The 26,491-nt window shown below is 42.9% G+C and overlaps 2 protein-coding genes across 12 annotated transcripts in view; one reads left to right on the top strand and one right to left on the bottom strand.

Annotated features, from left to right (window-relative positions):
• Positions 1-9,579, top strand: part of Btaf1 (B-TFIID TATA-box binding protein associated factor 1) — an 89,927-nt gene extending 80,348 nt beyond the window's left edge. For both annotated transcript variants that reach the window (XM_027406332.2, XM_035441864.1), the window contains 3 exons: positions 5,641-5,800; positions 6,093-6,263; positions 8,039-9,579. In XM_027406332.2, coding sequence (XP_027262133.1) covers positions 5,641-5,800; positions 6,093-6,263; positions 8,039-8,182 — 475 coding nt within the window. In that variant the 3' untranslated portion in view covers positions 8,183-9,579. The remainder of the gene's footprint in view (positions 1-5,640; positions 5,801-6,092; positions 6,264-8,038) is intronic.
• The window catches only part of Cpeb3 (cytoplasmic polyadenylation element binding protein 3), a 191,394-nt gene continuing 168,828 nt past the window's right edge, over positions 3,926-26,491 (bottom strand). For 8 of the 10 annotated variants that reach the window (XM_035441870.1, XM_035441867.1, XM_035441865.1 and 5 more), the window contains one exon: positions 19,507-23,275. In XM_035441870.1, coding sequence (XP_035297761.1) covers positions 23,048-23,275 — 228 coding nt within the window. In that variant the 3' untranslated portion in view covers positions 19,507-23,047. Of the gene's footprint in view, positions 4,488-19,506; positions 23,276-26,491 lie in introns of those variants that run through there. The other 2 variants (XR_004768993.1, XM_035441872.1) reach the window with 2 other exon arrangements.

Here is a 26,491-nt window from a genome sequence, read left to right as displayed (position 1 = left end):
CCAACTTGACTCCCATCTTTATTTGTTCTTGAATTTGAAATGCAACTATTTTATTATGAATTTTTGCATCTTACGTTCATCATGGAGATTATAATTTTCTTTTTTATTATTAACTGTTTGGATATCAGACTAATACTGACTACAAAAAGTTGGTAGTGCTAGGCTGTGGTGGTACACAGCTTTAATCCTAACACTTGAGAGGAAGAGGCAACAGAATCTCTGTGAGTTCCAGACAGCCAGGGCTGGTGCAGAGATACCCTGTCTCAAAAAAACAAACAACAAAGCAAAAAGTTGGGTAGCAATTCTTTGCTTTCTGTTATGAGTTAGTTTGGTGAATGTTGGCACTAGTTCTTTGCTTTCTGTTATGAGTTAGTTTGGTGAATGTTGGCATTAGTTCTTTGCTTTCTGTTATGAGTTAGTTTGGTGAATGTTGGCATTAGTTCTTTTTAATGTCTAGTAGAGTTTAACAGTGAACCCATCTAGACCTGGGCTCTTTTAATTAGAATATATTTTATTACTTTTCATATATTTATTACTTATATCCACTTAGTTGAATTTCAGTGGATTATGTGTCTAGACCTAGGAACATACCATTTAATTTTTAAATTATTAGAATATAAATTTTAAGGTATAGCCTAGTCAAAAGTTTGTTGGCATCTGTGTCTTTTTTTTTTTTTTTTTTTTTTAAGCTCTGATTTTGTTAATTTCAATGTTTTCTTACTATTGCTTAGTTTGGCTGTATCTTTTCAGAGAACAGTCTTTTTCCACTGATTTTTGTTGTTGTTTTAGTTTTCTTTTTTATTTCATGTTTTTTAAAATTTGTTTCTTTCTGTGTATTTAGGGTTTGAGTGTGTGTGTGTGTGTGTGTGTGTGTGTGTGTGTGTGTGTGTGTGTGTTTTGCATTCTGGAGGTCAGAGGACAACTTGGGGAACAGGTCTATCCTTCTGCCATGCCTTTACTTGTTCAGTCATCTCGCTCTCTCGATCTCTCTGGGTTTCTTGTAGTTATAAACCTCCCTCTAGAGCCGATTTCATTGTTTCAGAGGTTTTGCTGTGTTCTCATTTTCATTTGACTCCAGATGTTTAACTTTTCTCTTATTTCTTTTTCAATCGTGTGTCTGTTTTTTCTTCTGGCTAGGCTGTCTGTTGTGCTGGTTGGCATGAAGGTCACTCACTGTTACTGTGTTGAGACTGATCTATGTCTTCATTCTGTAGTACTTGTTTATGAGATTAGGTGTCCCCTTATGCAACATGGTTCTTCCTCCTTGCAGTTTTGATGCTTTCCTTCTTGTTCTGTTTAGTGTTGTAAATACCTCCTGAGTCTGGGTGTTCATTTCTTTCCCTAGATTTAGGGAGCTTTCCACCGTGATTTTTGCTGAGAGTATTAGCTCGGTGCTGAGTAAATGTGGTCTTTAGTGGTATTCACACCCTGATTATCTTTCTCAGGGTCTGGATGCTCATGTTTTTCTTCTCCGCCCGTCCTTGATATTCTGACTTACTTTCCCCATTCTGTGAGGCCCTTTACTGGGTTTTTCATTTGACTTAGCTTTTCATTTCTAAATTTTCAATGGGCTGATGCAATGGCTCAGCTGGTAAAAGCACTTGCTCTACAAACATGGTGACCTAATTTCAATCCTTGGAACCCACTTTTTCAGTATTTCTATTTCTTTATTGAATTCCTGCTTCCTATCCTATATTGGTCTCCTCATTTCAACTGTTTACTTTTTAAAATATATTTAGAAGTTCATTTGTATCCCTTTTTTTTTCTCTTTTTATTATTATTAATTCAAGTTAGGGAACAGGCTTGTTTCACATGTAATTCCCCTCTCCCTCCCCTCACCCCCATTCCTTCTCCCCCACCTCCAACCTACCCCCCACCCCATCCACCCACCACTCCCCAGGCAGGGTAGGGCCCCCAAACGGGGGCTCCACCAAGTCCACCAAATCTTCCTGTGCTAGGCCTAGGCCCCTCCCCATGTGTTCAGAGACAGAGCACATCCCTTCAAGTGGGATGGGCTCTCGAAGTCCCCCACACACACCAGGGCAAAACGCCAGTCCACCTCTGGAGGCTCCCAGGAGTGCAGGGGCCTCCCCATTGGCATCCATGATCAGGGGGCTGGATTAGTCCCGTACTGGCCTCCCAAAGAGCGTCTAGGGTCGATATGCTTTCCCTTTTTCAGGCCAACTGTTTCTGTGGGTTTCTCCAACCTGGTACAGACCCCTTCGTTCTTCATTCCTCCCTCTCTTCAACTAGGTTCCAGATTTCAGCTCAGTGTATTTCTGTGGAAGTCTGTCTCTGCTTCCATCAGCCACTGGATGAGGACTCTGGTCTGCGATGAGTTGGCGGAAAGGCCATTTGTATCCCTTTTAATATCATTAAACATTATTTATTACAATTTTTTTCCCCTTGAGTCTTTTGGATTTCATCTAACTCATTCTCCTTGGTATCCATTTTTGTGGAATTACTACTTTTCACAGAGTTCATACTGCTTTTTTTCATGATTCTTGGTTTTCTTTTGTTGGAACTTGTACATCTAGGGTTTTTTCATTGGTTGGATTTTTTTTTTCCTTTTTCTTTTATCCTCCCTGTTTAGTCCCCCGCCAGGATATTCTTTCTGCTCACGTATTTACAGTGCTTGAATTACAGCGTCCAGTGGGGCTGAGATGTCATTCCTCCCCAGTAAGCTGGAAACTCAGTCCACATGCATGACTACACTCTTTAAGAGAGTGTTAATTGCAGAAGCAACCATTACTACCAACTAGTCATTTAAAAACAATCATCTTTTTTAACTTCAGTGACTGTTGGGCATAACAAACAGTAGTACAGTGATATTTAGTTACTAACATTAGGAAGAGAAGAGGCTAACTAATCATAGGGTTAGTATTGATCAAAAGAGGGAAAGGCAGCTAGAAGGGGGTTTGGAATATTAGGATCTACAGAGCATATAGATTAGGGAGGAGGAGGAAGAGGAAGTGGCTCAGTGGTTAAGAGCACCTGCTGCTCTTGAGACCCAGGTTCTATTCCCAGCACCCACATGGTGGCTCACAACCGCTGGCAACTCCAGTTCCAGGAGAATCCAATACTGTCTTCTGGCTTCCTGGTGTACCAGACATGCACATGGGCCAAACACTCATACGTGTAAAGAAGACAATTTAGAGGAACCAAGAATATTTAGAGATATTTGTGCAAGAGTAAAGTTTTTTGTTTGTTTTAAAGAAAGGCCAGGTAAACTAGATTTTAAAATATGTAGCAAAATCAAATCAGGCATGTCTAAAATTCTTGCACTTGAGATGAGTCAGGAGTTCAGGGTGATCTTTGAGACCAGCCTGGGATACATGAGAAACCTGGAGGGAAGGAGGGATGGGAACAGAAGAATATATCAGACCACATTCTTCCTTGGTAGAAAGATTTTTCAATTCCTCTCCTATTCCATGTAGCAGATGATACTGATGGGGAAAGTACAGTTGGTGGCTGCATTTTAAGCCAGAATTGTGCACATTAAGTGTTGTTGGTTGTTTTTTACTCTTTCGCTCCTTTGGGAGCTCGCTACCCAACTCTCAAATAACTATCACACACACACACACACACACACTCACCTGGCCAGCTTTCCTTAACTTAAATTATTCCATCTACCTTTTGCCTCTGGTCTTTTTCTTTTCCTTAACTCTGTATGTCTTACTTTCACTCTTATTCAGGGGCTGACTGTGTGGCTTGGTGGTTAACCCCTGGTGTCCTCCTCTCCTTGTTCTCTTGCTCCTCTTTCCAGATTTCTCCTATCCTCTCTGCCTGGCAGCCCTGCCTCGCTGTTGGCCATTTAGCTCTTTACTAGACCAATCAGGTGTTTTAGACAGGCACAGTAACACAGCTTGACAGAGTTAAACAAATGTACCTTAAAAGATTGCAACACATCTTTGCTCGTTAAACAAATGTTCCACAGAATAAACAAATGTAACACAACTTAAAATAATATTTCACAACATAAATGTCTCTGAGAATTCAGAACAAGTGGCTTTTTGGGCTTCATTCTGCTTAATGGCCAGTTGCTGTCAGCCCTCCCTTCATCTTTTCCACTCATGATGGAGTGTGGAGTTTGTGGAAATTTCCTCATCATGTTCCATATGTTCTGGAGATAAGTTCAAGGGACAGAAAGTGCCCATGCCTGTGCTATTTATTTACCCCTTTGGCAAGGGTCCTGGCTGCCTCTGCTTTCACTACAGTCTACCTAGTTTGAGATTTGGCCAGTTTTCTTCTTACCAGGTGAAGGCACTGCCCTCATTTCCTGCATAGATGCTTGCTCAAGTAGGGGCTCAGAGACTCAGCTTTAGCTTCTTGCTGGCTTTTTTGAAGTTGTAGAATCAGAGGAGTTGAGGGAGCACCCCCGCAGAAAAGTCCTGCTCACTAAGCGTGGGCACAGGGTTTGAGGCTGCTCCAGTGTGTTCCTCTGCAAAACTCTCACCTGGTTCATCCGCTTTCAGTTGCTGTGTTTTCTAGGAAGGAGAGGCGTATTATTTATTATCCTATTTTTCACAGTGGGTCACACTGAAGGAGCTTGTTAATTTGCCATCTAATCCAGTATGGCAGCTACTTTTAATGTTAGTAATAATTGTCCTTTTCCTTTGTCCTTAGTAATAATTGTCCCTATGCATGTCTTCTAAGAATACAGCTATCCTGAATGTGTGCCTCTACCTTCCCTGGAAGATCAGCCTACTCCCATCATCTGTCTCTATACTTTAAAAGTTCAAAGTTGGGTTTTTAAATGAAAACATCTGTATTTTTATGACTTACTCTGTATCTGATATAAAATGCAACTTTTGGCTTTATTTCTGTTTATGAAATTTTTGATAAGCTTTAGAATGAATTCTTTCCACTACAGATTTGCATGCATGCATATATAAATTTTGTATTATATTAAAAATATGTAATAGTTCAAGAGTACAATTGATGTTATAGAAGTCAGGGGACAGGAGCTTGAGGTAGTTGGTCACATTGCACCTGCAATCAGGAAGCAGAGAGCGATGAATGTAGGATCATTTGTTTGATTTTTCCTTTTCACTTAGTCCAGAAAGCCTCCCATATTTTGGGCATGTATTCCCATTTCTAATAACCTCATCTACAAACTCCCTCACAGACACAGCTAGTGACTCACTGACATCATGATCTCAGATCTCATCAAATTGACAGTGAGTTTAACCATTACAGTATATTCAAAGACTGCCGTCATCTCAGTGGAAGACAAATATCCATACCAGGCTGCTTTGGCTGCTTTCTATTAACTTGAGATACAAACTAGAGCCATTTGGAAGGAGAAACCTTGACTGAGAAAATGCCTCCACCAAATTGGCCCTGGGCTAGCCTGTGTTTCATTTTCTAAATTGCTGTGGGCTGTGCCTCTCCTGGGCTGGTGGTCTTGGCTTGAAGAAAACATGGCTGAGCAAGCCGAGTGGTAGCGAGCAGTGCTTCTCCATGGCCTCTGCTTCAGTTACTGCCTTGAGCTCCTGCCCTGACTCCCGAAGTTGCTTTGATTATGGTGTTTTATCCCAGCAATAGAAGCCTTAATTAAGACAATAGTTTTCTAAAACAGTAATTTATTAAAAGATCCTGAGTAAGAAATGTACTAACTCTCTTTTGTTATGTTTGTAGGTTTAACAATGACCCATCCATTGATGTTCTTTTACTTACAACTCATGTTGGTGGCCTAGGACTTAACCTGACTGGTGCTGACACTGTGGTATTTGTGGAGCATGACTGGAACCCTATGCGGGATCTACAGGCCATGGACCGGGCCCATCGTATCGGGCAGGTAAACATCATCTCACACTAATTCAAATCCTTGCTTTAATGTTAAGAAGTGCTATGACTTTGGATATATCATTCACATTTTCTGTGATAGCATTTCCACTACCACTTTCTGAGCTTGACTAAGAACACCTGGGTCACTGTCTATCCTGATGTTTAATGGTTCCTGAAAACATTTTAGGTCATGAGACCAGAAAAAAAAAACTCCAGTAACAGTTCAGATAATGAAAAGAGCTGGCTTGACAAACCTGAGCTTACCAGTTTTCATTACAGTTGAATCATTTTTTCTTATTCAGAAACGTGTGGTTAATGTCTACCGGCTGATAACCAGAGGGACACTAGAAGAGAAGATAATGGGCTTGCAGAAATTCAAGATGAACATAGCAAATACCGTTATCAGCCAAGAGAATTCTAGTTTACAGAGCATGGGGACTGATCAGCTTCTTGACTTGTTTACTCTGGATAAGGTAAAGAACTTACTTAGGTTTATTCAATCTTGGTGCTGTCTATGATGAACGGTGAGAGGGCGCACACACTTTGAGTTTGCCAGACTGCTGGGGTGCAGTCTTTTGAGATCAGTAAGGCATTTTTTAAAAAGATGGTATCTTAAATTCTATATGTTAGTGTGTGTGCATATGTGCACAGGGCCCATGGAGGCCTGAAGAGGGAGGGGATTGGATTCTCTGCAGCTGGAGTTATAAGGTGGTTGTGAGATGCTTGTTGTGGGTGCTTGAGACCCCTCCACAAGAACATCACACCCCTCAACTACTGAGCCACCACTCAGTCATACTTGTTTTTTTACCTTTGTGGGGTTTTTTGTTGTTTGTTTTTGTTTTTGTTTTTTTGAGACAGGTTTCCTCTGTGAAATAGTCTCGGCTATCCTGGAATTCACTCTGTAGACCAGACTGGCCTTTTAAAGTACATTTACTTCCGTATATGTGGGGCAGTTGTTGCACATACACAACACACTTGGGTCAAAACAACATCCTGAAGTTGGCTCTCCTTCTACCACCTGGCTCCTGGGGACATGACTCAGACTGTCAGGCTTGGTGGCAAGTACCTTTGCCTACTAAAACATTTCGTGGGCCAGTTGATAACTTTGGGCTACATATATTCCTCCACACTACATGTTTAAAGTCTTGGTCTTTGTATTGTCAGCAGTGTCTTGTCTCAAGGTTTTCTTTCCTTTGTGTTTTCCTTCTCAAGGGATCTTGTAATCTCTGGAGTCTGTGGAACTCATGGGTGGGTGTTTCTGGTCCAGATCCTAATAATTGGCAACTTTGGGCAAATTAAATTCCGAGCATCTATATCTGTATCACGCACATGATACAGGTATTTAGAGCAGACTGTTAATAGATAGAAATGTTATTGTGGGGGATTAAACTCTTATTTAATCTATTAGATAAGAACCTAACATGGAAACGTTGTACATAGCAGAGCATGGTGCCTGAGGCCTGTAATTCCAGGACTCTGGAAGCTGAGGCAGTTTAGGGCTAATCTGGACTAAATAGCAAAACCCTGTCTGCCTCCCTCCCTCTTAGACCTAGTCTCACCCTTGTCTCTTCCCATTTTATTGATTGGTTGTATGAGAGAACTTGCGGTATGGCTGAGGATGGATGGCTTGAACTCCCAATCCTCCTGAGTGCTGGGATTACAGGCATTCTCCACTGTGCCCAGTTTTGTGCTGTGCTGAGGTCCAACACAAACAGAGCTTAGAGTGTGCAAGGGCACTCTCCCTCTGAGCTACTCTCTGCCTTCTTTTTTCTGGTTTTGGCCATTGAACTCAGGGTCTGGTGCACAGTAGGCACCTATTCTACCCAAGCTACAGCCTTTGACCACCCCCCCACATACACACGTTTTTTGAAGACAGGGTTTCTCTGTGTAGCCCCATCTGTCCCAGAACTAGCTCTGTAGACCAGGCTGGCCGCAAACTCACAGAGATCCACCTGCTTCTGCCTCTGGAATGCTGGGATTAAAGGCGTGTGCCACCACCACCACCACCAGGCTCCCTCTTTTCTGTTTTTTAAAAAAGGTAATTCTGAAGTCAGTAAGCTCATTTTAAGAAAGGCAGAGGTGGTACATACTTTTAACCCCAGCACTCCGGAGGCAAAGATGGGGGGTGGGGGGAGGTGGAGGGGTGGGGGGGGTGTCTCTGAGTTCAAGGCAATCCTGGTCTACAGAGTGAGTTCTAGGACCCTGTCTCAAATAAAAAGCTCATTTCTATCTACCAATGTTTCATTAGGATGGCAAAGCAGAAAAGGCCGACAGCTCTACTTCTGGAAAAGCGAGCATGAAATCGGTTCTTGAAAACCTGAGTGACCTCTGGGATGCTGAGCAGTATGATTCCGAGTACAACCTAGAGACCTTCATGCGTTCTCTCGAGTAACTGCTGCACGCTGGATGCAACTGCTGCTAGTTCAGTTACATTCTGCTGATATTCAGCAAACTCCGAAGTCATGGTGAACTTTAACTGAATGTATAAATAGATCTGAAGAATATTCAGCATAGTGCTGGCTCTTGTTTCACTGGGGAACAAGTTATTCTCAAATATTTGCACTGTATTAAATTTAAATGGCAATGTGAAAAGATTTAAATTTTACATGCTGAATAGCTGCAGACAGGAAGCGGCCAGGTTTCCGTGTGCTACCAGGAGGTGCTCCCGCCGGGAGAGCCACCTCTCCAGTCACTTGGTTCATGATGAGATCCACCAGTGCTGTGGTGTCCGTGAGCATTTGTTTTCTTTAAAATAGTACTTGTTTTTATAATTGATTACAAATAGGGCTTCTTTTGTATTTAAAAGCCTCAATGAGCCATACTTTTCCCAATTTCAGAGTGACTCTAACATTAGTCATCCTTAGAACATGAAATGTTAAACAATGAATTGAAGCAGGCCCTGTGGCAACCTTTGTATATTTAAAGCAGATGCATAGAGTGTTTTTCAAATCTTTATTAACATCATTTTGTTCACTTTTAAAGTATAAAAACTATTCTAAATACAGGTACTGGTATATTTAAGGCTATAATAACATCCTATTAGAGGGTGGGTTTTTGTTTAATTTATCTAATGGCTAGGATATAGCCAGATTCAAAGAACATATGTACTCAGTAGGTTTCAATCATATATATATATATATATATATATATATATATATATATAATATATATATATTTTGTAACTATGAACACAGTTTTTCAGACATAGATTTTACACTGCTTAAAATTGGAAATCCTGTGGTGAAGGCTGTTTACTGTAGTAGAGCATGACTGAGACACAGGGAGGAACTGCTCTTCATACACAAGCATACAAGGATATACATATCTATATGCACAAAGTGTCCATCCTATACCCAATGTGTCTGGTTTTGGCACTAAATTCATATAGTTATACCAGACAGCAATAATAACTGAGCATGGAGCTAATGGTGTTAAAACAGCTCAGTGGTGAGGGTGGGTAGCTGTATATAGATATGCATGTATGTATATAATTTTATAAATCCCACATAAGTTAATACAGGCCTGTGTATAAACACACATGTGGAATATTTGTGTATATATATGTACAGATAATAAACATCCTTAAGATTTGTGTCTGGTCCTACACCTAGGCATCAAGTTAAAAACCATCAGACCTCAATTGTACAATAATAAGGGTTTTGTTTAAAATAATTAAAAGTTCTACAGCACTTAGATATGAAGTTTGTCACACTTGAGTAGCCTTGACAACCATGCTGTAATACTGAACCTAGCATTCCACAAGAGAATAAATACAAATTGTGAAGTCTGTGCAATTGTGTGTTGTTTACAGTGAAGACTAAACAGCCAGCCCAGATACATGGGTTTTTGAAAAGCTACACTTTTTCATATCGTAAGTTTATATTCAAATATAGTAGACCAAAAGGAGAACTCATGATTTTATGTCGAGTATACAGTGTGCTTGATTGTTTTTATAAATATTTATTTGTTATTTGCATATCTTCTAAAAGTAGGGAGCAGTTTTATCATTGAAGAATTCACACCAATATATTAATTTTTTATCATAACACGAAAAGTCACAACTAGAGTGGATGTCTAGGCAATCAAAAGTTGGCAGGTTTAATCAGAAAGTACATTTGTATACTGGCAAACTGTTTCTCAGAGGGTGGGAAGGAAAGTTATTCTGTCCTTTCTGTGGGGACAGTATCACTTTTAAAACCTTTTATTGTAAGATGTGAAATCACACATTCTAGTTTCCCAAACAAAGGAAAACCCAGAACTTAGAACCCTGCTCCTGAGTTGGTGGTGGAGAACACTGACCTGAGGTGCTGGGTGCTGTCAGCTGTGTGGTGGTGACCATGTGTCAGTTATGTTTTTAAATATGCTGGCCTGGGCGATAAACATGGTGTAGTGTTGGTGCTGAGCTGGGTTGTGAGCTCAATGGAATCCATTGTACCTCTGTTTGTTGTTGAAGTTTTTAAATAGCTAGAAATGATTACATTTGGGGTCCATATACACTGACTATTTCTTTATAGGAAAGTCTTTAAAACTTGAGGTTCTGAGTATAATGTCTAACATTTATACACACAAAGCCTAGTCTTTAAGCAGTACTGCTTATTTGATGATGACTAGGAGAGCAGACTCCCATAGAGGCTTTATCAAATGTAAATATTCCAGGGGAGCCATTTGAAGGTGTGACCATACCCCTTTTGAATGTAACTGATCTCAGAACTAAGCTGGGTCAGGCCTGGTTAGTACTTGCAGAGAGAGCATGGCCAGTTAAGTGGCAGAATTGCTTGCCTTTAGTCCTAGCCCTCAGGAGGCAGAGGCAGGCAGATCTCTGTGAGTTGGAGGTCAGCCTGGTCTACAGAGCAAGTTCCAGGACAGACACAACTATACAGAGAAACCCTGTCTCAAAAAATCAATGCAATAGAGTTTGCAGGAAAGAATACATACTCTGCTATATGCCTATATTGAGTATTGCCCACCAATCTAGATTTGTACCTTCTTCAGACCTCAACTTCCTGGTGGGACTAAGTGACATTAATTTCAGAGATGTCTGTTATCAAATGTCAGAAAATTCAGTGTGAATTAATACAATAAAAACTTGAGTTTTGATACTGATCATTTGAGAATGTTTGCTTGTTATACTAAGCACTGGCAACCTAGAAAAATAGAACCTGTAAAGAGATAGGACTGGCCTTCTAGGCTGGAAATGGCTTGGTGGGTGAAGGCACTTGCTACCTAAGAACCCAAGTCCTTCAAGTGCCATCTAGCTACAAAGCACTTCAGTGTCTTCAGCTGGCTGCTCTGCAGTCTCACCATCTCACCTTTTGTGGGCTTCTAGCTGGTCTAACTAGTGGCCAGATCCTCCGTGCCTTGTCACATCATACCACATCAAACTTTCCTGTAAGGGATCTATACGTCATGGCCCTTGCCCACCTCTGGCCACATCTCTCTCCATATTTCTCTGTTTATCTCAGTCAAGGCAGTATGTTCTCGTAACTCAACATAAAACTGGGTGCTGCCCAGTTTAATCCCAGCAGAAAAACAAACATAATTAAAATAAGCCTGGCTGTTATGTTCTTACACTCCAGAGTGAACATCAAGTGAGAAATGGAAACAACAAAGATTTGGGGAGGGGTGAAGATAGGGAGACAACTTTTATATTAATTTTCAGACACCTGATAAAGACATCTCTTAAAGGAGAGATGCCAAGGAGGCAGATAGGCAAGTCAAGCCCAAAAAGGGGCAGTCAAGACTGAAATTCAGTTTGGAAGATGGTATATTTATGGTAAGGAGTTGCAAGATTACCTTGCAGAGATGCTGTGACTGCAAAAGACCTGAAGGCCCAGCCAGCCAAAGCTAGGGCATGCCTGTAGGTATGCAACGAGTTGTATGCATGGCTCTGATTTAAAATGAAGGCAACAGTCACACGCACATTCACGACTCCTTTGATGCCATTTACTATACCAGTGAGAGAAGCACAGAAATGAGAAAGGAAGCCAAGCGGTGGTGGCTCACACCTTTAATCCCAGCACTTGGGAGGCAGAGGCAGGAAGATGAGTTCAAGGCCAGCCTGATGTACAGAGTGAGTGCTAGGATAGGCTCCAAAGCTACACAGAAACCCTGTCTGGGTGGGGAGGGGAGGAGATGAGAAAGGAGAGAAAAACCAAAGTTGGCATGGTTTCATTAATATAGGAAAACCCTTCTAGTAAAAACTATTGTTTGCAAAAAGGAAAATAAACTTTTAATGGTAAGCATGGTAGTTTGAATTTAATTGGCCCCTATAATCTCAGGGAGCGGTGTGGCTATGGCCTTGTTGGAGGAAGTGTGTCATGGGGGGGGGGTGTTCTACATTCAGGATACCACCCACTGTCACAGTTGACTGCAAGATGTAGCACTCTCAGCTCCAGGCCCATGTTTGCCTGCATGCTGCAACCTCTCAAACTTTAAGAGAACCACCTGAAGTAAATGTTTTCCTTATAAGATTTGCCATAGTCATGGTCTCTTCACAGCAGTGAAGAATCCTGAGACAGTAAGTGATTTGGTTCATGAGAAGTCACAGGTGCTTGATAAACACTTCACATCAAACCTGGACAAAACCACAAAAACAAACTCAAGGTGGCAACAGGGATTTCACATCTCAGAAGCAACAGACCAAAAGAAAAACGGGAGTAGCATATAGATCATCTGAATATATAATGTATTTGGCATAGCAATCTGGGTATGACAACTTTCAGGATACATTTCCTTGGATGCTTCTAAGGAAAATGGACCCAAACTGGCCATATGCTGAAGCATAATGCAACACCTGGCAAATTTCAAGAAATTGAAATCACAAATGTCCACCTCTTTACCAGTTGCTTTTAGCCATTACAGTAGAGCTATCTAAAAGACAAAAAAGGGGGCTGCCCATAAGACTTGGTGGTTAAGAGGCTACTCTTCCAGAGGACTCAGGTTCATATCCCACTATCCACATGATAACTCACAAGGATCTCTAATTAGTCCCAGGGACCCAGCACCCTCCCTCTGGCCTCTTTGAACATCAACTACATGCACAGGCACATGTTCACAAAACACACACATATGTGATTTTTAAAACACCTGCCAGGAATGCTCACACATCCCAGCACTTAGGAAGTTCAACTTTGCAGCTATGCAGAAAGTTTGGGGCCATCCTAGGCTGCATGAGACCCTTCTGAGAAAACAAAAGACCTTATAAACAGTCATTTTCGATGGAGAGCCTACAAAAGCACAGTGATGAGGCAGTTTAGTTGGAGATGGTGTCAATATTTAAAATTTTTTGTTTCTGAATGCTAGCAATAAGATTTTTTTTTTTTCCCAAGACAGGATTTCTCTGTGTAGCTTTGGAGCCTGTCCTGGAACTCACTCTGTAGACCAGGCTGGCCTTGAACTCAGAGATCCACCTGCCTCTGCCTCCCGAGTGCTGGGATTAAAGGAAGAATTTCATTTATTAATGGTCTAAATATAACAGCACCAGAATCCATGAGACAGGTACATATTTACAAAGCATGTGAGGATATAGGTTAAATAGTATAGGGTGCCTGGTGTACAAGAGCTAGTTCCAAGACAGCCTCCAAAGCCACAGAGAAACCTTGTCTCGAAAAACCAAAACAAAACAAATATATATATATATATGGCAACAACATGACCTTGAGAAGTGGAGATATACCACATTCATGCCCCCCCCCCCCGGTTTAATTTCCAGGACTAGACACCAAATTGTTCAGAAAACTCAATATTGTTTGGGTTCCAAAAATGTACAGAGTCAAATCAATCCCACTGAAAATCCCAGTGAGAGTTTTTAAAGAACTGATTCTAACCCTGAGAAAGTTAAGAGAGACTTGAAGGGCTTTTCATACCTTGGAGGAGGAGTTTTGCAGAGGGGCCTGAAAGAATGTTGGACAGACAGGCAGAGATTAAGCAAGAAAAAAACAGGAAAGAGCTGCATTCCCAGGACATTAAATTTAAAGGAGTTACAGCAATCAGGAGCAGATAGAGCTGGAGGATGCCTGCAAATACACTGCTTTATTGCTTGGCTTTTCTTTAATGGAGAAAGGACAGTCTCCAAAATTGGGTCCATATGCTTAAAAAAAGTCTCTAGGTCAGGCAGTGGTGGCACACGCCTTTAGTCCCAGCACTTGGGAAGCAGAGGCAGGAGGAGTATCTCTATGAGTCGAGGCCAGCCTGGTCTACAGAATGTGCCACGATAGGCTCCAAAGCTACACAGAGAAACCCCGTCTTGAAAAAACAAAATAAATAAATAGTTAGATAAATAAATAAATAAATCTCCTTTCAACACATACAAATATGTATTGTGTGATTGGTACCATGAGGGCTAATGGTGATACTATCTGAATTTCTAACCAAGATATAGATGGAGAGATAGACCATAGACCCCACATTCTTAGAATGGTAAAGGATACATATTAGACATTATTATGCTCATCTGTAAGGTGAGTGGAGAGGTGTATGTATTTTTTTATTATTATTACAAGGGAAGAAATGGAGAACTGCCTTCCAAGAGAGTTTCCCATACCCCTTTTGGTTTTTTGAAACAGGGTTTCTCTGAGCCTTGATTGTCCTGGAACTCAGTCTGTAGACTGGGCTGGTCCTGAAGTCACGGAGATCTGCCTGCCTTTGCCTACAGAGTACTGAGATTAAAGGTGTGTGCCACCATTGCCTGGCATAACAATCTAATTTTAAAGTGATTTTAATCACCCCAGAAGGACACCGAATCCCTTTTAGCAGTTGCTCCAGCACATACTCGGTATTTAATCACATACTCAACTCTAGCAGCCATTAAAACTAACTTTGTAGATTTGCCTCTATATAGAGAGATGTAATTCACACACGTGTATGATGCTGTGCAAAATTTAGCTCAACTGTGAATGTGTATTTTAAACCAAAAACTTAAGACAAAAGCATGGGGGCTTAGGTGTGTGGCTCAGTTGGCAAAATCGAGCCTAGCATGCAGGAAGCCCTGGATTTCATCCTCAGCATGGTGACAAATAATTGTAATTCCAGCACTCAGCAGGTAGAAGCAGAGGGATCAGAATTTCAAGGTCATCTTTGACTTCTTAGGGAGTTAGGAGCCAACCTGGGCTACATGAGACCCGGACTGAGGAGGAGGAGGAGGAGGAGGAGGAGGAGGAGGAGGAGGAGGAGGAGGAGGAGATCCGGGGTTGAACAAAGATTCCTTAGACATGACACTTGTGACACACATACCTCCACACCCCTCCCCCATGGCCACTCTGTGCGTCCCTGTACTTGCATTCTTCTTAGTTTTGCTTTCTGCTGTATCAACACCATCATCAAAACAAATGAAGCGAAGTCAAACAGGAGCTTGAGGTAGAAACACACACCTCTACTAGCTTTCTCTGAGGCTCACATTCAGCTAATCACACGCACGCACGCGCACTCATGCGTGCGCGCACACACACGCCAGTCTGCAGGAGGCTATGCTTCCATTGAGGTTCCTTCTTCCCAGGTGTGTCAGATTAACAATAGCCAACCGCGCTGCCTTCACAATAGCCTCTACTATCCCAGAAAGGAGGTTGTGTGAAGCCCAGCTTAAAGCTGGTGATTGTAGCTGAGACTCGCTACTGGCATCTGAAGTCGGGAGATGGGAACTGGGCTCCCAGCCTGCGAGCTGACGCTGTCTCCAGGCAGGCAGTGGCCGAGCTGAATGACAGTATCCAGGTGTCCAGTGCAGAACAGTTTAGCCCACACACTGATGACAGAAGTGGATTGGGTTTCAGAGTGTGGCAGCACTTGCCTATCGTCCAAACACTGGAGGCTGAGGTAGGAGCTGCTGCGTGTTCAAAGCCAGCCTGGGGTACATGTAGACCAATTTCAGGTCAGTCAGGTTTAAGACCCTGCCCTAAAAAAAAAAAAAAAAAAAAAAAAAAAAAAAAAAAAAAGCCATACACACGAACACACAGAAGGCAAACGAGATGGTCTACACTACGTGGCAGAACATTTCAAATCTGAACAAAACTTACTAAGCACCCTTTAGAATGGTAAAAATCCATATGGGAAACACTGCAAAGGATCTAGCAACCGCACTGCATTCCGGGGTTGGGTGGGTGGGTTGGGGTGTGTGGGTGCATACAGTAAGAGGCACTCTCAGTTTTGAAGACAGTTTGGCAGTTTCTTACAAAGCTACCCATTACGCAGAGGGTGTGGTAGAGGATGCTTCTCCTGTGAAAGTCATGAGGTCAGTCCCAACTCCCAACACCCAGGCTTACTATGAATGCTGTTTTAAGTTGAAGACAATTCATTCCACAGCTGACAAGAGCAGCTTTTTCGGGGCTACCTTTAACCATGGGCGGGAAGCTCCGAGGTTGAGGCCGCCCAAGTGCCTCAGGCGAGCTGTACCCAACCGGGCTCGTGCATTAAACAGCACACCACACGGCCAAGCCCACTGATGTGCCGTGGAGGCGCTTTCCTGCCCGTCCATCCCGTTCTGCAGGGAGCAGCACAAAGCTGCGGGTTACCGTTTGTCTGCTGTTGATCTTTTGGGGGGGTTAATTCACAGATCTGTCACCAACTGACAGAAAAAGTCACAGGCACAATGCAGCCCCCAATTCTGTGCTCAACAATCTTAGTTCAACTACTCCAGCTAAGAAACGGGTGTGTGTGTGTGTGTGTGGTGTGTCTGTGTGTGTGTGTGGTGTGTCTGTGTGTGTGTGTGTGGTGTGGTGTGTCTCTGTGTGTGGTGTGTGTGTGTGGTGTGGTGTGTGTGTGTACACCTACACCAGGTCTCTTGTAAAGCAGGGTGTTCACTGGTGAGCGGATGCTTCTGGAGAGCGGGCACATTAGCCGCCTCTATTGGAGCCCGTGCTGGACAGTGCCAGCCAAGGCCACTGGGGTGCCCTGGGGGGTCCCTGTAGCCGGGCGTGCACTTACCTGCATGGCGGAGCCCGAGTCCACGCCCGGGCCAGGTGGAGGCAGCCGTGGCGGGGATTGGGGGCTCGCACAGGACACACACTGAGGAGGGTCGGGTCTCACGGGGCGGCAGCTGTCTCGGTCCCCCAGACTTCTCACCTTTCTGCTCCCCCTCCTCCCGTGAGGCCCGTCCTGCCCCCTCTCTTCCCCTCCCCATTGCTCCAGTAGCCCAGAGCGCTGTATCACCTGGATGGGCTCCTGCACTCATGCTCGACCCCGGGCTTTTGTCCCAGAACCACCTGTGCTCAAAACCACCTGTGCCCAAACCGCCCTGTGCCCGGCCGGCCGGCTCAATGCAGGGTTTCTCATCCTTTTCCTTCAAGGCCAGAAGACATCCGAATTTTTACAAAGTCCCATTTTTTGGGACTTTGTAAAAGTCCTATATTTCTCCTAAAATTCATTAGGAGACCATGGTATCATTGGGAAAAATATGATGGCGTCAATTCTTCCCTTTTCACAACAGCTCTGATTAAGGAATTTGGCAACCTGTTGGCAATTAAAACCCAAGGCATGGGGTGGGAGTAGCTCATGGGCCGAGCCCAGCTTAAGCTTGCCTGAGGCCTAGTGGGCCATCAATAGCACGATTCCCAAGCCCCCACTTCTATCATCTGACCCCACAAATAATTCACTGCTTCAAATTTATTTGTGCATTTGAAAATGCTGTGTCTGAGAAAAGGTGAATTTTCATGGAATAGGTGAACTGTCTGGAAGACTTGGGGGTTTTGTTTGGTTTTAAAAAACTAATGGAGCAAATTAGAATTTTCCTTGATGCAAAGCAAACACACAGAAAGTGAGAGACAGAGAGAGATTCCGTAGCAAAAGATGACAAGTGTCAGTGCTTCATACAACTAGATTTAATAAGTTGTTATTACAGAAAAAAAGTCCAAACTACAAAGTTTAAGCAGTTTAAGCCATAGCTGCGTGAGCTCCACGTTCAGTCACAGTAGCGAATCCGTACAAGCAGTATTAATCCAAGCCCCAGGGCAGAGGAAGGGTTACCAGCAAAAACAATCCAAGAGAACAGGTAGGAAAAGATACAGTACAGTTAAAATTAGTTGTTAGTTGAAAAACAAATACAGAGATCTTAGCTGTGAACACTCTAAAAGTCATGTCCATCATTTTGACAGCAAAAATACAAATACCTAATATTTTATACCCCGACAGCACTATGTCCAGGAAGGAGCAGGTGCACCCCTGTGCTAGCACCCAAGCTCTCTACTGGTCCCAGTGAACTACTAAAATCATACAAAATCAACATCCTAGACTCATGATCCACTTCTTGGCCCAATCTGGGGTAGTAAGTCAACAGCATCAATTATAAAACACTCTGTGGTGGGGATGGGACACTATGGCAGCTGAGTTTGACAAGTTTGGTTATAAAAGAAAAAAATAAATGATTGCAAACACAGCATACAACTAGCGAGAGAGGAGTGATCCGTACAAATAAGCCAGTTTTAACAAAAAGACACTTTTTTTTCACTAATCTGTGACTAACCTTTCATTCAAACCTTGCAAACTGAGATGTCACAATACTCAAATATTTAGGTAGGAGCTTTACCCAGTTAAATGCCACTTTGTTGCTAATATAATAGATAAAATGAAAACTAGCAGTTATTTGCTAATTGCATAAATGCAGTACACTGCGTTAGCCCATGCCTCACTAACAAGCTATAAAACACAAGATATAGGCAGAAATCTAAGCATAATCTTTATACCACTTAAACAAGAATTTTCCCAATTTCTTCTGTTCCTAATCATTTATTTGTAGTTAATGTAAAATTCCAACCAATAGGACCCAATTTGAGTTAAAATTTTACATCACAACTTGATCTAATCTATATATTATTTACAAAACTGAATACATAGATCGAACCCAAGAGCCAACTCTGGACACATGCTTACCCCAGTTCTTGAATAACCTCCTCTCCACTTCAACAGAACTAGAAGAGGCCACCAACAACTAGCAGAAATGCACCATCTATCTAGAGAGTCCCTGGATGTTCTGTTTACACAACACCAGCTCTGCAACTGTGAGCCTTCTCTGCAGTAACTGCAGAAGCAACAGCTGATTTCACAGTGCACTCCAGGGGCTGAGGGTGGAACTAGAGGTGGGAAGGGGGGGCTGGAGGAGCAGCAGCCTGAAGGCAGATGGATCATGCACAGGGTGGCCCAGCGTCACCATGAGAAGAGGCGAACAAGGGGCACCATAGCGGAGAACAGACGGGGAGGAAGATTCAGCTCACACATCAACAGTGGTGACATCTAGTGTGCCTCGTCAGGGCCTGCCGTCAGCCCTTCCAGGGACACGTCAGGTGAGGCACTCAAGTCATGCAACATACAAGGTGGTGTCTTCTCACACACATCACCACTGTGCATGCCAGTAAAAGATTGGGGAGGGAAAGGCACCAGCTCACACATGGACAGCAGTTGGTGGTGGGGACACACACACACACACACACACACACACACACAGAGAGAGAGAGAGAGAGAGAGAGAGAGAGAGAGAGAGAGAGGGAGGGAGGGAGGGAGAGAGAGAGAGAACATAATGAGGAGATTTAGGGAAAGCACTGGACACTGCTGGCAGAGCATGGCTTCACCTCAATGCTATTTCAGGAGGGGTGACTTGATCGTCAGGCCACAGATTTTGCTGCATCTGGTGTTGTATAAACTCACTGTGACATCCTTAGAGACCTGTACTGTGACATCCCTAGTCTCACACTAAACCACTGGAATAAAGGAAAAGGCTTGTCGAGATCCCGCACGTTCTGCTCACTCTGTCATTTATTACCCAATTGCCGTTACAGTCCCAGTCACTTTACAGAACCAACCGTTCCCATCGTTGCCACTATTGTAAACCACATCAGCATTAATACATAAAGCTTTGCATTTCAAAAAACTAGACACTTTAGTAACAATATTACAAAGGTTTTAGCTTCAAAAATAACTGAAAATGAAAAAAATAAACTTTTAAAGAATTAGCATCATAAAATTAATTTATTCCAAGTAAAAATACAAAATAATATTATGACGTTGACCAGATATGAAAGTCCCTCCCAGAAACAACTCCAGTAGTGATTGAGAAAGCACTCCTTAAAGAAAATACGAAATAAAATGAAAAATATGTAAATATGTTTAATTTTTTTCTTAGCAAAAAATCTTTCTAAAAATAACAATGAAAATTTGTCTCAGTACAAAGGCTACGTTACTATTGAAAAAATACCAGCATGAGGAAAAGGTACATATTGACAGTAGAAAATGAGTTCCGTGAGTCACAATGTCTAAAGTCTGCAATGAAAATAAATCTGCAATAAAGATTTATGCCTTTTTTCTTTTCTTTTTTTCTATTTTTTATACAAACAGTACAAACAGTATTGCACGTAACAACAAAGAGTCGAGGTTAGTTACAGCCTTCAAAACTCCACTTAGTTCAAGTGTCCCATCAAGGAAGGCCACGGCAGGACCTGTGTTACCAGGGGCTTCCCAGTCAAGTTGCAGGGCAGAACACCTCTGTGATTTAAAAAATAATTTTCTTGAAGGACCCTCTCTTTTAATATAACATTAAGAACTTGGGGGGGGGCACATTTATTTACAAAAACAAAAGGGAACATGTTATAATTTAATAAACTAAAAAAGTTCTCTTTAAAAAAATACAAACAGAAGAGCTCTTTCACAATCCTGGTCAGTCGCACAATCAACACTTGATTATAAATATACAAATTAAGGGAAAGTAGTTTCCGTCACCTAGTCACAGCTCTCAGCACCAAATGGAGTCTCTCTTACAACCTGGTCTCCGCGACACTGCGGCCTCCGCCTTAGTTTACGCCGCAGTCTTCCAGCTCCTCTAGAGCTCAGGGTTATTTTAGTACATGAAAGAGGGGTGCGTCTTCCAAACATCTGCATCTCTCACATAATTAGGTAGATTTCTGTAGGTTAGATATGATCTTTAATAGTATAGTTATAAAGCTCTAACTTCTTCATTTTCAAAAAACACAAATAAGCATGAAAAAAATAAAGTTACCCATCTGTTAAATCATTTTCTTGCAGAATTAAATTAATATATATTTTCTGAATAAACTTACTTAGAAAATATCATTTTCTTTCCTATATTTCAAAATTGAGGTATTGCAAAAGATCAGGTCAGTCAGAAAGCGCGCTTTTCCTTAAAAACAAATAAACGAAAATCATCAGCCAACTTCTGAAAACGTTCTAGAATATAAAAAGTAGTAGTGCATAACAAAATTTCCCATAGAGATGAAAAAAAAATAAAACACAAACATAGAAAAAAAAGAAAACAAAACAAAACCAAACCACATCTGGGCTGCAGAAAAACAATTATTACCAAAAGGCCCAGAGAAAACCCCAAAGGGGGAGGGTTCTAATAGGCATCTTTTAATTCAGTAAAAAACTATTTTGTTTCTCCTTTTTGAAAACAAACTGAAGCTGGAGAGCCAGTATTCACAACTAAACACTGGAGAGACAAAAAGAACAAACTACAATAAAAACCAAGCAACACTGACTTCAAGACAGTACGAGGAAATCACAGCACGAAACACAGTGACTTAAATCTACTCTGCAGTGTCACATCCAGTCAGATTGTCCCCAGAATTCAAAACAAAGGAAGAAGGGTTTAAAAAGCTTTACAGTCTTGCAATCACCGTGCGTGTTTCTATTACTCTCCACAGCCCAGGAGTGAATGCTAAAAGAGTGTCCACGGTAGCATGGGCAGGGCTTCGTTCTATTCAAGCTTTACAGGTGAATCCAGGGAACTAGCAGTTAGTGTCACACACAAGGCTGCGTCTGCCCAGGCCATCTCCTTGGTACAGACGTCTTTAGCATCACCCTCACGTGGCTTTCTTAAAGATGTGCCTCCGTGTCAACTTGACAACTTCTTTCTAGAGACTGTGTGTATTCTTAGTGTTGTAAGCTAAGATGAGCTCTTTGGCTTTCTGGACAAGGTCTGAAGCTATGTAGAGTGGTGTGAACACTAGGAGGTCAGAACTCAGAGCTCATGTGTTACTTAATAATATACCAGTTATGAATGGTCAAGTTCATTAATGTCTGACACAGAGGCTTTTAACAGTTACATTTGATCACAGTTAGACATAATCACTTTACTATATAAAATAAATTGCACAATATATAACAGAGCACCGCAAGTACTTCATCTACCATCCACAGATTTGCTGTAAGAGGATCCTACGCCTAGGTTTTCTATTGGTTGTACTAATGGTCGTCCTGTTACGGGCGCTTCCTGTCCACAAGCATTCCACCCACTGAGGCATGCCTTCCTCCCACCGGTTACCAATTCTTTGAATGAAAAAAAAATCTTTTAAAAAATGAGTATTTTATAGCTTATATAGATTCTTAATTTGTGCATTGTGGGCAGGTTTTATACTAGACATTGGATATAAAATTTATTGCATGCAGCAAGGGCATTAAGTGAGCATGCAGTCAGGAGCGGCGGCCTCCGCTGGCTCTCTCGGGTCTCTTCCCATCTCCCCCCGGCAGCTGGCTCTATCCCTAACGCACAAAAGTGTGTTGTTGGGTTCTTGTTTTTGTTTTTAATTGATACCTTAGCCTGAATAGAGTATTATGGTATCAACAATACCTTTTTAATAGCAGCAAAAGCTATTGCAGCATAAATTTACATAACACTAAAAGATCTAACCCAAATCCTCGGCAAAACAAAAGTCAAACATGAAGGAAAAGTAAAGATCCAGCTTGTGAGGTATCCGTACATGTCCAAGTACGGAGCAACTACAGGCTTATTTTCATGACGGGCTAGCCTTACTCTACGAGACCCCCCACTACTGATTGCTGATTGTAAAGTGTTTGCTACATCGGCCTCTACTTACATGGGTGACCTTTGGTAAGTCTTGTCCTAGGGGCGACTGTCTACGTTTCTGAAAACAAGTGCATGCTCCAGTTCCAAACCAATCAGATCGACAACAACACAACATCAAACAAAGTCACAGACGTCAACCTGACGGCCGCTGATGAGAATGGCAGTCTACGTACTGTGGAGGTGACAGATCAGGTGTAAGAAATCAAGGTACCAAGCAGACAGGTTGTGAGTCAAAGTGCAAATGGGTACCGTCACACACTGCGATTCTGCGTTATACTGGACGCTGAGTTCAGTAACATGACTGTAAATGATAATAATAATAATAATAAAAAGACCCATTTCTTCTTTAAAAATCGAGAACGAATGCACAGATTTCCAGAACACCGTGAGCCCTGAGGCAGTGCCCTCTCTTCCTCCTTGTGATCTATTCCAGTACTTGTAGCTGGGTCGGCCAGGGGCTCAGCTCCAGCGGAACGGGACGTGCCGAGGGCGGTCGCCTCCCTCCTTCACCAGCGGTTTGTGGAACTCGCGGCCGGCTCGGGAGTGGATGCTGGCCCAGCAGTATTCACAGTAGTACTGCAGACAGGTGACGTTGGCACAGAAGAATGGGGCAAACTTCCCCCCGCAGCGCGTGCCCTGGCACTCGTCACACATCTGATCATCCAGCACATAGGGTTTCACTTCCACCTGGACCGGGAGAGATAGGAAACAGGGCTCAGCAAGGCTTCCTTAGCCTCATCTGTACATCTGAGGCCGTGTGGTTTCTGGTCAGTTCTTAACCTCTCTGTGTGCTCTATGGGCTACCTGATCTGTAAGGGGCACAACCCCACACACAGCGTGCAGCCTTAACTCCTGAGGATGGACAGTCAGTGGGGGACAAACAAGCTCCCAGGAGGAATGCCTCAGACAAAGGTTCCAAGCCTGAGAAGGCAGGGCCAGAGCAAGGCCTGACAGGGTGAAGGTGGTTGCAGGGAGGCTTGGGATTTCTGTTGTGTGACAAGGCTTTTGAAACTGTCCCAGTCGGTGCTATACTGGATCCCAGGGACTGCAAGGGGACTGGGGACTGGGGACTGGGGCCATGCAGAGGCTCTATCATCTTACTCTCCATCACGGAAGCTGGAACAGGGTGTTTTATCACAGCCCTTCAGGGAACACTTCATGGCCCAAATGAAACCAAGTTACATGACATGAAAACCTTTCAAAACCAAAGAAGAAAACATCTGCTTGTCGGCGTTTCTTTTCCCAGAGCCTAGGAAAAAGACTGAATTGTGAATTTCTTGAACACCTGGGCTAAGCCGGAAGATGAAAAGCCTGATCCCGTGTCCCCCACACCTGCGGCGGGCCGAGCTAGGGACAAGCAACCCTACGGCTGGGCTGGTCTTGCAAGATGTATGACTATCTGAGCCCAGATGCCTCTCAGAAGGCATGAGCTAGGGGCCTCACCAAGTGGGGAGGGAGGGGGGAGCACGGAGGTTATAGTCTGACCTCCCACTGCGAGCTCCTGTCCATAGGTCTGTCTATCTGCTGACCGGACATTCCCACTTCAGAAGACTCACAATCTTGGTCACCCAAGGAGAAATGTCTCTACAGCTCCTCCCCCACCCCCTCTTAAGCTGAGGACTGAACAAGTGGGATTCAAAAATATCCCTTCTATTAATCTCTGCATCATAAACTAACATGGCTCTGTTATCAAGCCTGTCGGGGATAGTCCCCCCCCCCCCCAGGAACTATTCCACTCATCTGCATACCAGGAGAAAAACAAACAACCAACCAACAACTTGTCTTACTTTATAGGTTCCCTATGAGCAAGTGAAGCCAGCCACTGAGCACTGCCCCACACACGGCAGGGGTAGCTGCAGTTCCTATGGCTTCCTGAGGCCAGGCCATCAAACTCTGCTTCAATGTGCTTAGCACTGTTTTCTATGGAGCCACCAAGTTCTCTGTCTTCCCTGGTTTAGTTCTCCCATGGACATGTGCCACCTGAGTTGTCTATCACAAGACTTCATCCTGCCTGCATTACTGAGTTCAGTGGCCTCAGCAAAACAGCTATTTGCTGGCTCCCTCCATCCATGCCAGTCTTCAGTAAGCCCAGACCTCCCAATGCAGACTCTTTATAACTGCTCAAGTGGGTTGCTTCCCATCTCCTATTCTCTGACACACAGTCTAACTTACATAGCCCAGGCTGGCTTCATTCTCAACATTCTCCTCTCTATCCCAGTGTCCTCCCATGTTGGCTTTTAAGCTATCCCCTAGCTTAAAAGCCTTCCTCACACCGGCTTTCAGCACACTCTGAAGTGTCACACCTAACAACATCCAGCCATTCTTTTTTCCCTTACTTGTATAAAATTGACAATTTGTGTGTGTTGTAAGCACTTGTGTGTACCGGTGCATATGGCCACAAATAAGCAGGGAATCTAGAGGAAAGCACTGGGTGCTCTGTTCTCCACTATAGTTCCTTGACACAAGTCTCTCACTGACCCTGAGATCCACAGGCAGTCAGCAAGCTCAGTGAACCTGCTGCCCTCCCCACTCCACCCCAGTGCTAGGGTCACAGGACTGTGTGTGCCGGGATCTGAACTCCGATCCTCATGCACTTATTGTCCATCTCCTCAAGTCAACCCTTTTTTTTTTTTGTGCTTTGTTTTTGTGGTGGTTTGAATGAGAATGACCCCCACAGGCTAATATATCTGTATGCTTAGTCCCTAGCTGATGAACTATTTTGGAAGGATTGGGAGGTGTGTCCTCGTGAGGGGGTAGGTCACTGGGTCTCACTATGTAGCTCTGACTGGCCTAGAACTTGCTATGTAGAACAGGTTGGTCTAAACTCAGAGACTCTCCTGCCTCAGAATGCTGGGATTAGAGGTGTGAGCCATGTCCGGCCAAATGGACAATTTTAAACTAAACAATTCTGTGCTACTTGATCCATTCATCCTGTGTGTAGACTCTACCTAAGGTTACAAAATGCTTCTGACACCTCAGCAGGAAGCCCTGTATCCACTAATTACCTACATACACACTCACTCTCTGGGACCGTTCTCTATTCCTTCCCTATACTTAACTACTCTGGGTATTCCACAGAATGAAGCACACACTAAGATATGCTCCATCTGGCTCCTGTGACCTATGTGAAGTATTGAAGTTCACCCATGCTGCATGCACAGGGCTCTGGGTTCTAGTCCCAGCCTGCATCATCCACACTGTAGCATGGAAGAAGATGTGGTGATATCTTTCTTGCACAAATAAAGCCTGTCCAAGAAAGATACCACAAAAGAAAGGAAGGAAGAAAGAAGGAAAGAAAGATATCACTATCCTATCTCTGTCAATTCTAGAGTTTATAGATTATCCTTCTGTGGTCTTTGATGGAGTTGAAGACAGATAGTTGTGGTTATGGTCTTCCTTAGTTATAATACATGTAAAGCTTTAGACTCACAAAGATAGAATAAATGATAGAATAGCTTCTTTAAATCTTGCTAAATGTTAATGGACTAAATATTATAATTATAGTTCTTGCTTAATAACTGTTTTGTTATATATAATTTGACTATATTAAAGTTAAGACCTTTCTTTTTATTTAGACAAAAAAGAGGAGATGACAGGGGATGTCCTTTTGTATATGTTTCTCTTATTGGTTAATGAATAAAACACTGTTCAGCCAATGTCTCCCTGGTGGGACGGTGAGACAAGGAGAATTCTGGGAAACGTAGGCAGATGGAGTAGAGCCCAGGAAGAGAGGATGCGAAGGAAGCCAAGACCACATGGGAATACTTAATTAATAGAAATGAGCTAATAATTAAGACAGAGCTAGCCAATAAGAAGCCCAAGACACCAGCCAACAGTTTTACAGCTAATAAAGTGTCCATGTGTTTATTTGGGGCCGAGAAGGGCAGCAGGACCTAGCCGGGC

The sequence above is a fragment of the Cricetulus griseus genome, chromosome 3, assembly GCF_003668045.3.
Source record: "Cricetulus griseus strain 17A/GY chromosome 3, alternate assembly CriGri-PICRH-1.0, whole genome shotgun sequence".
NCBI classification, from domain to species: Eukaryota; Metazoa; Chordata; class Mammalia; order Rodentia; family Cricetidae; genus Cricetulus; species Cricetulus griseus.
This window is presented reverse-complemented; position numbering and strand designations above follow the sequence as displayed.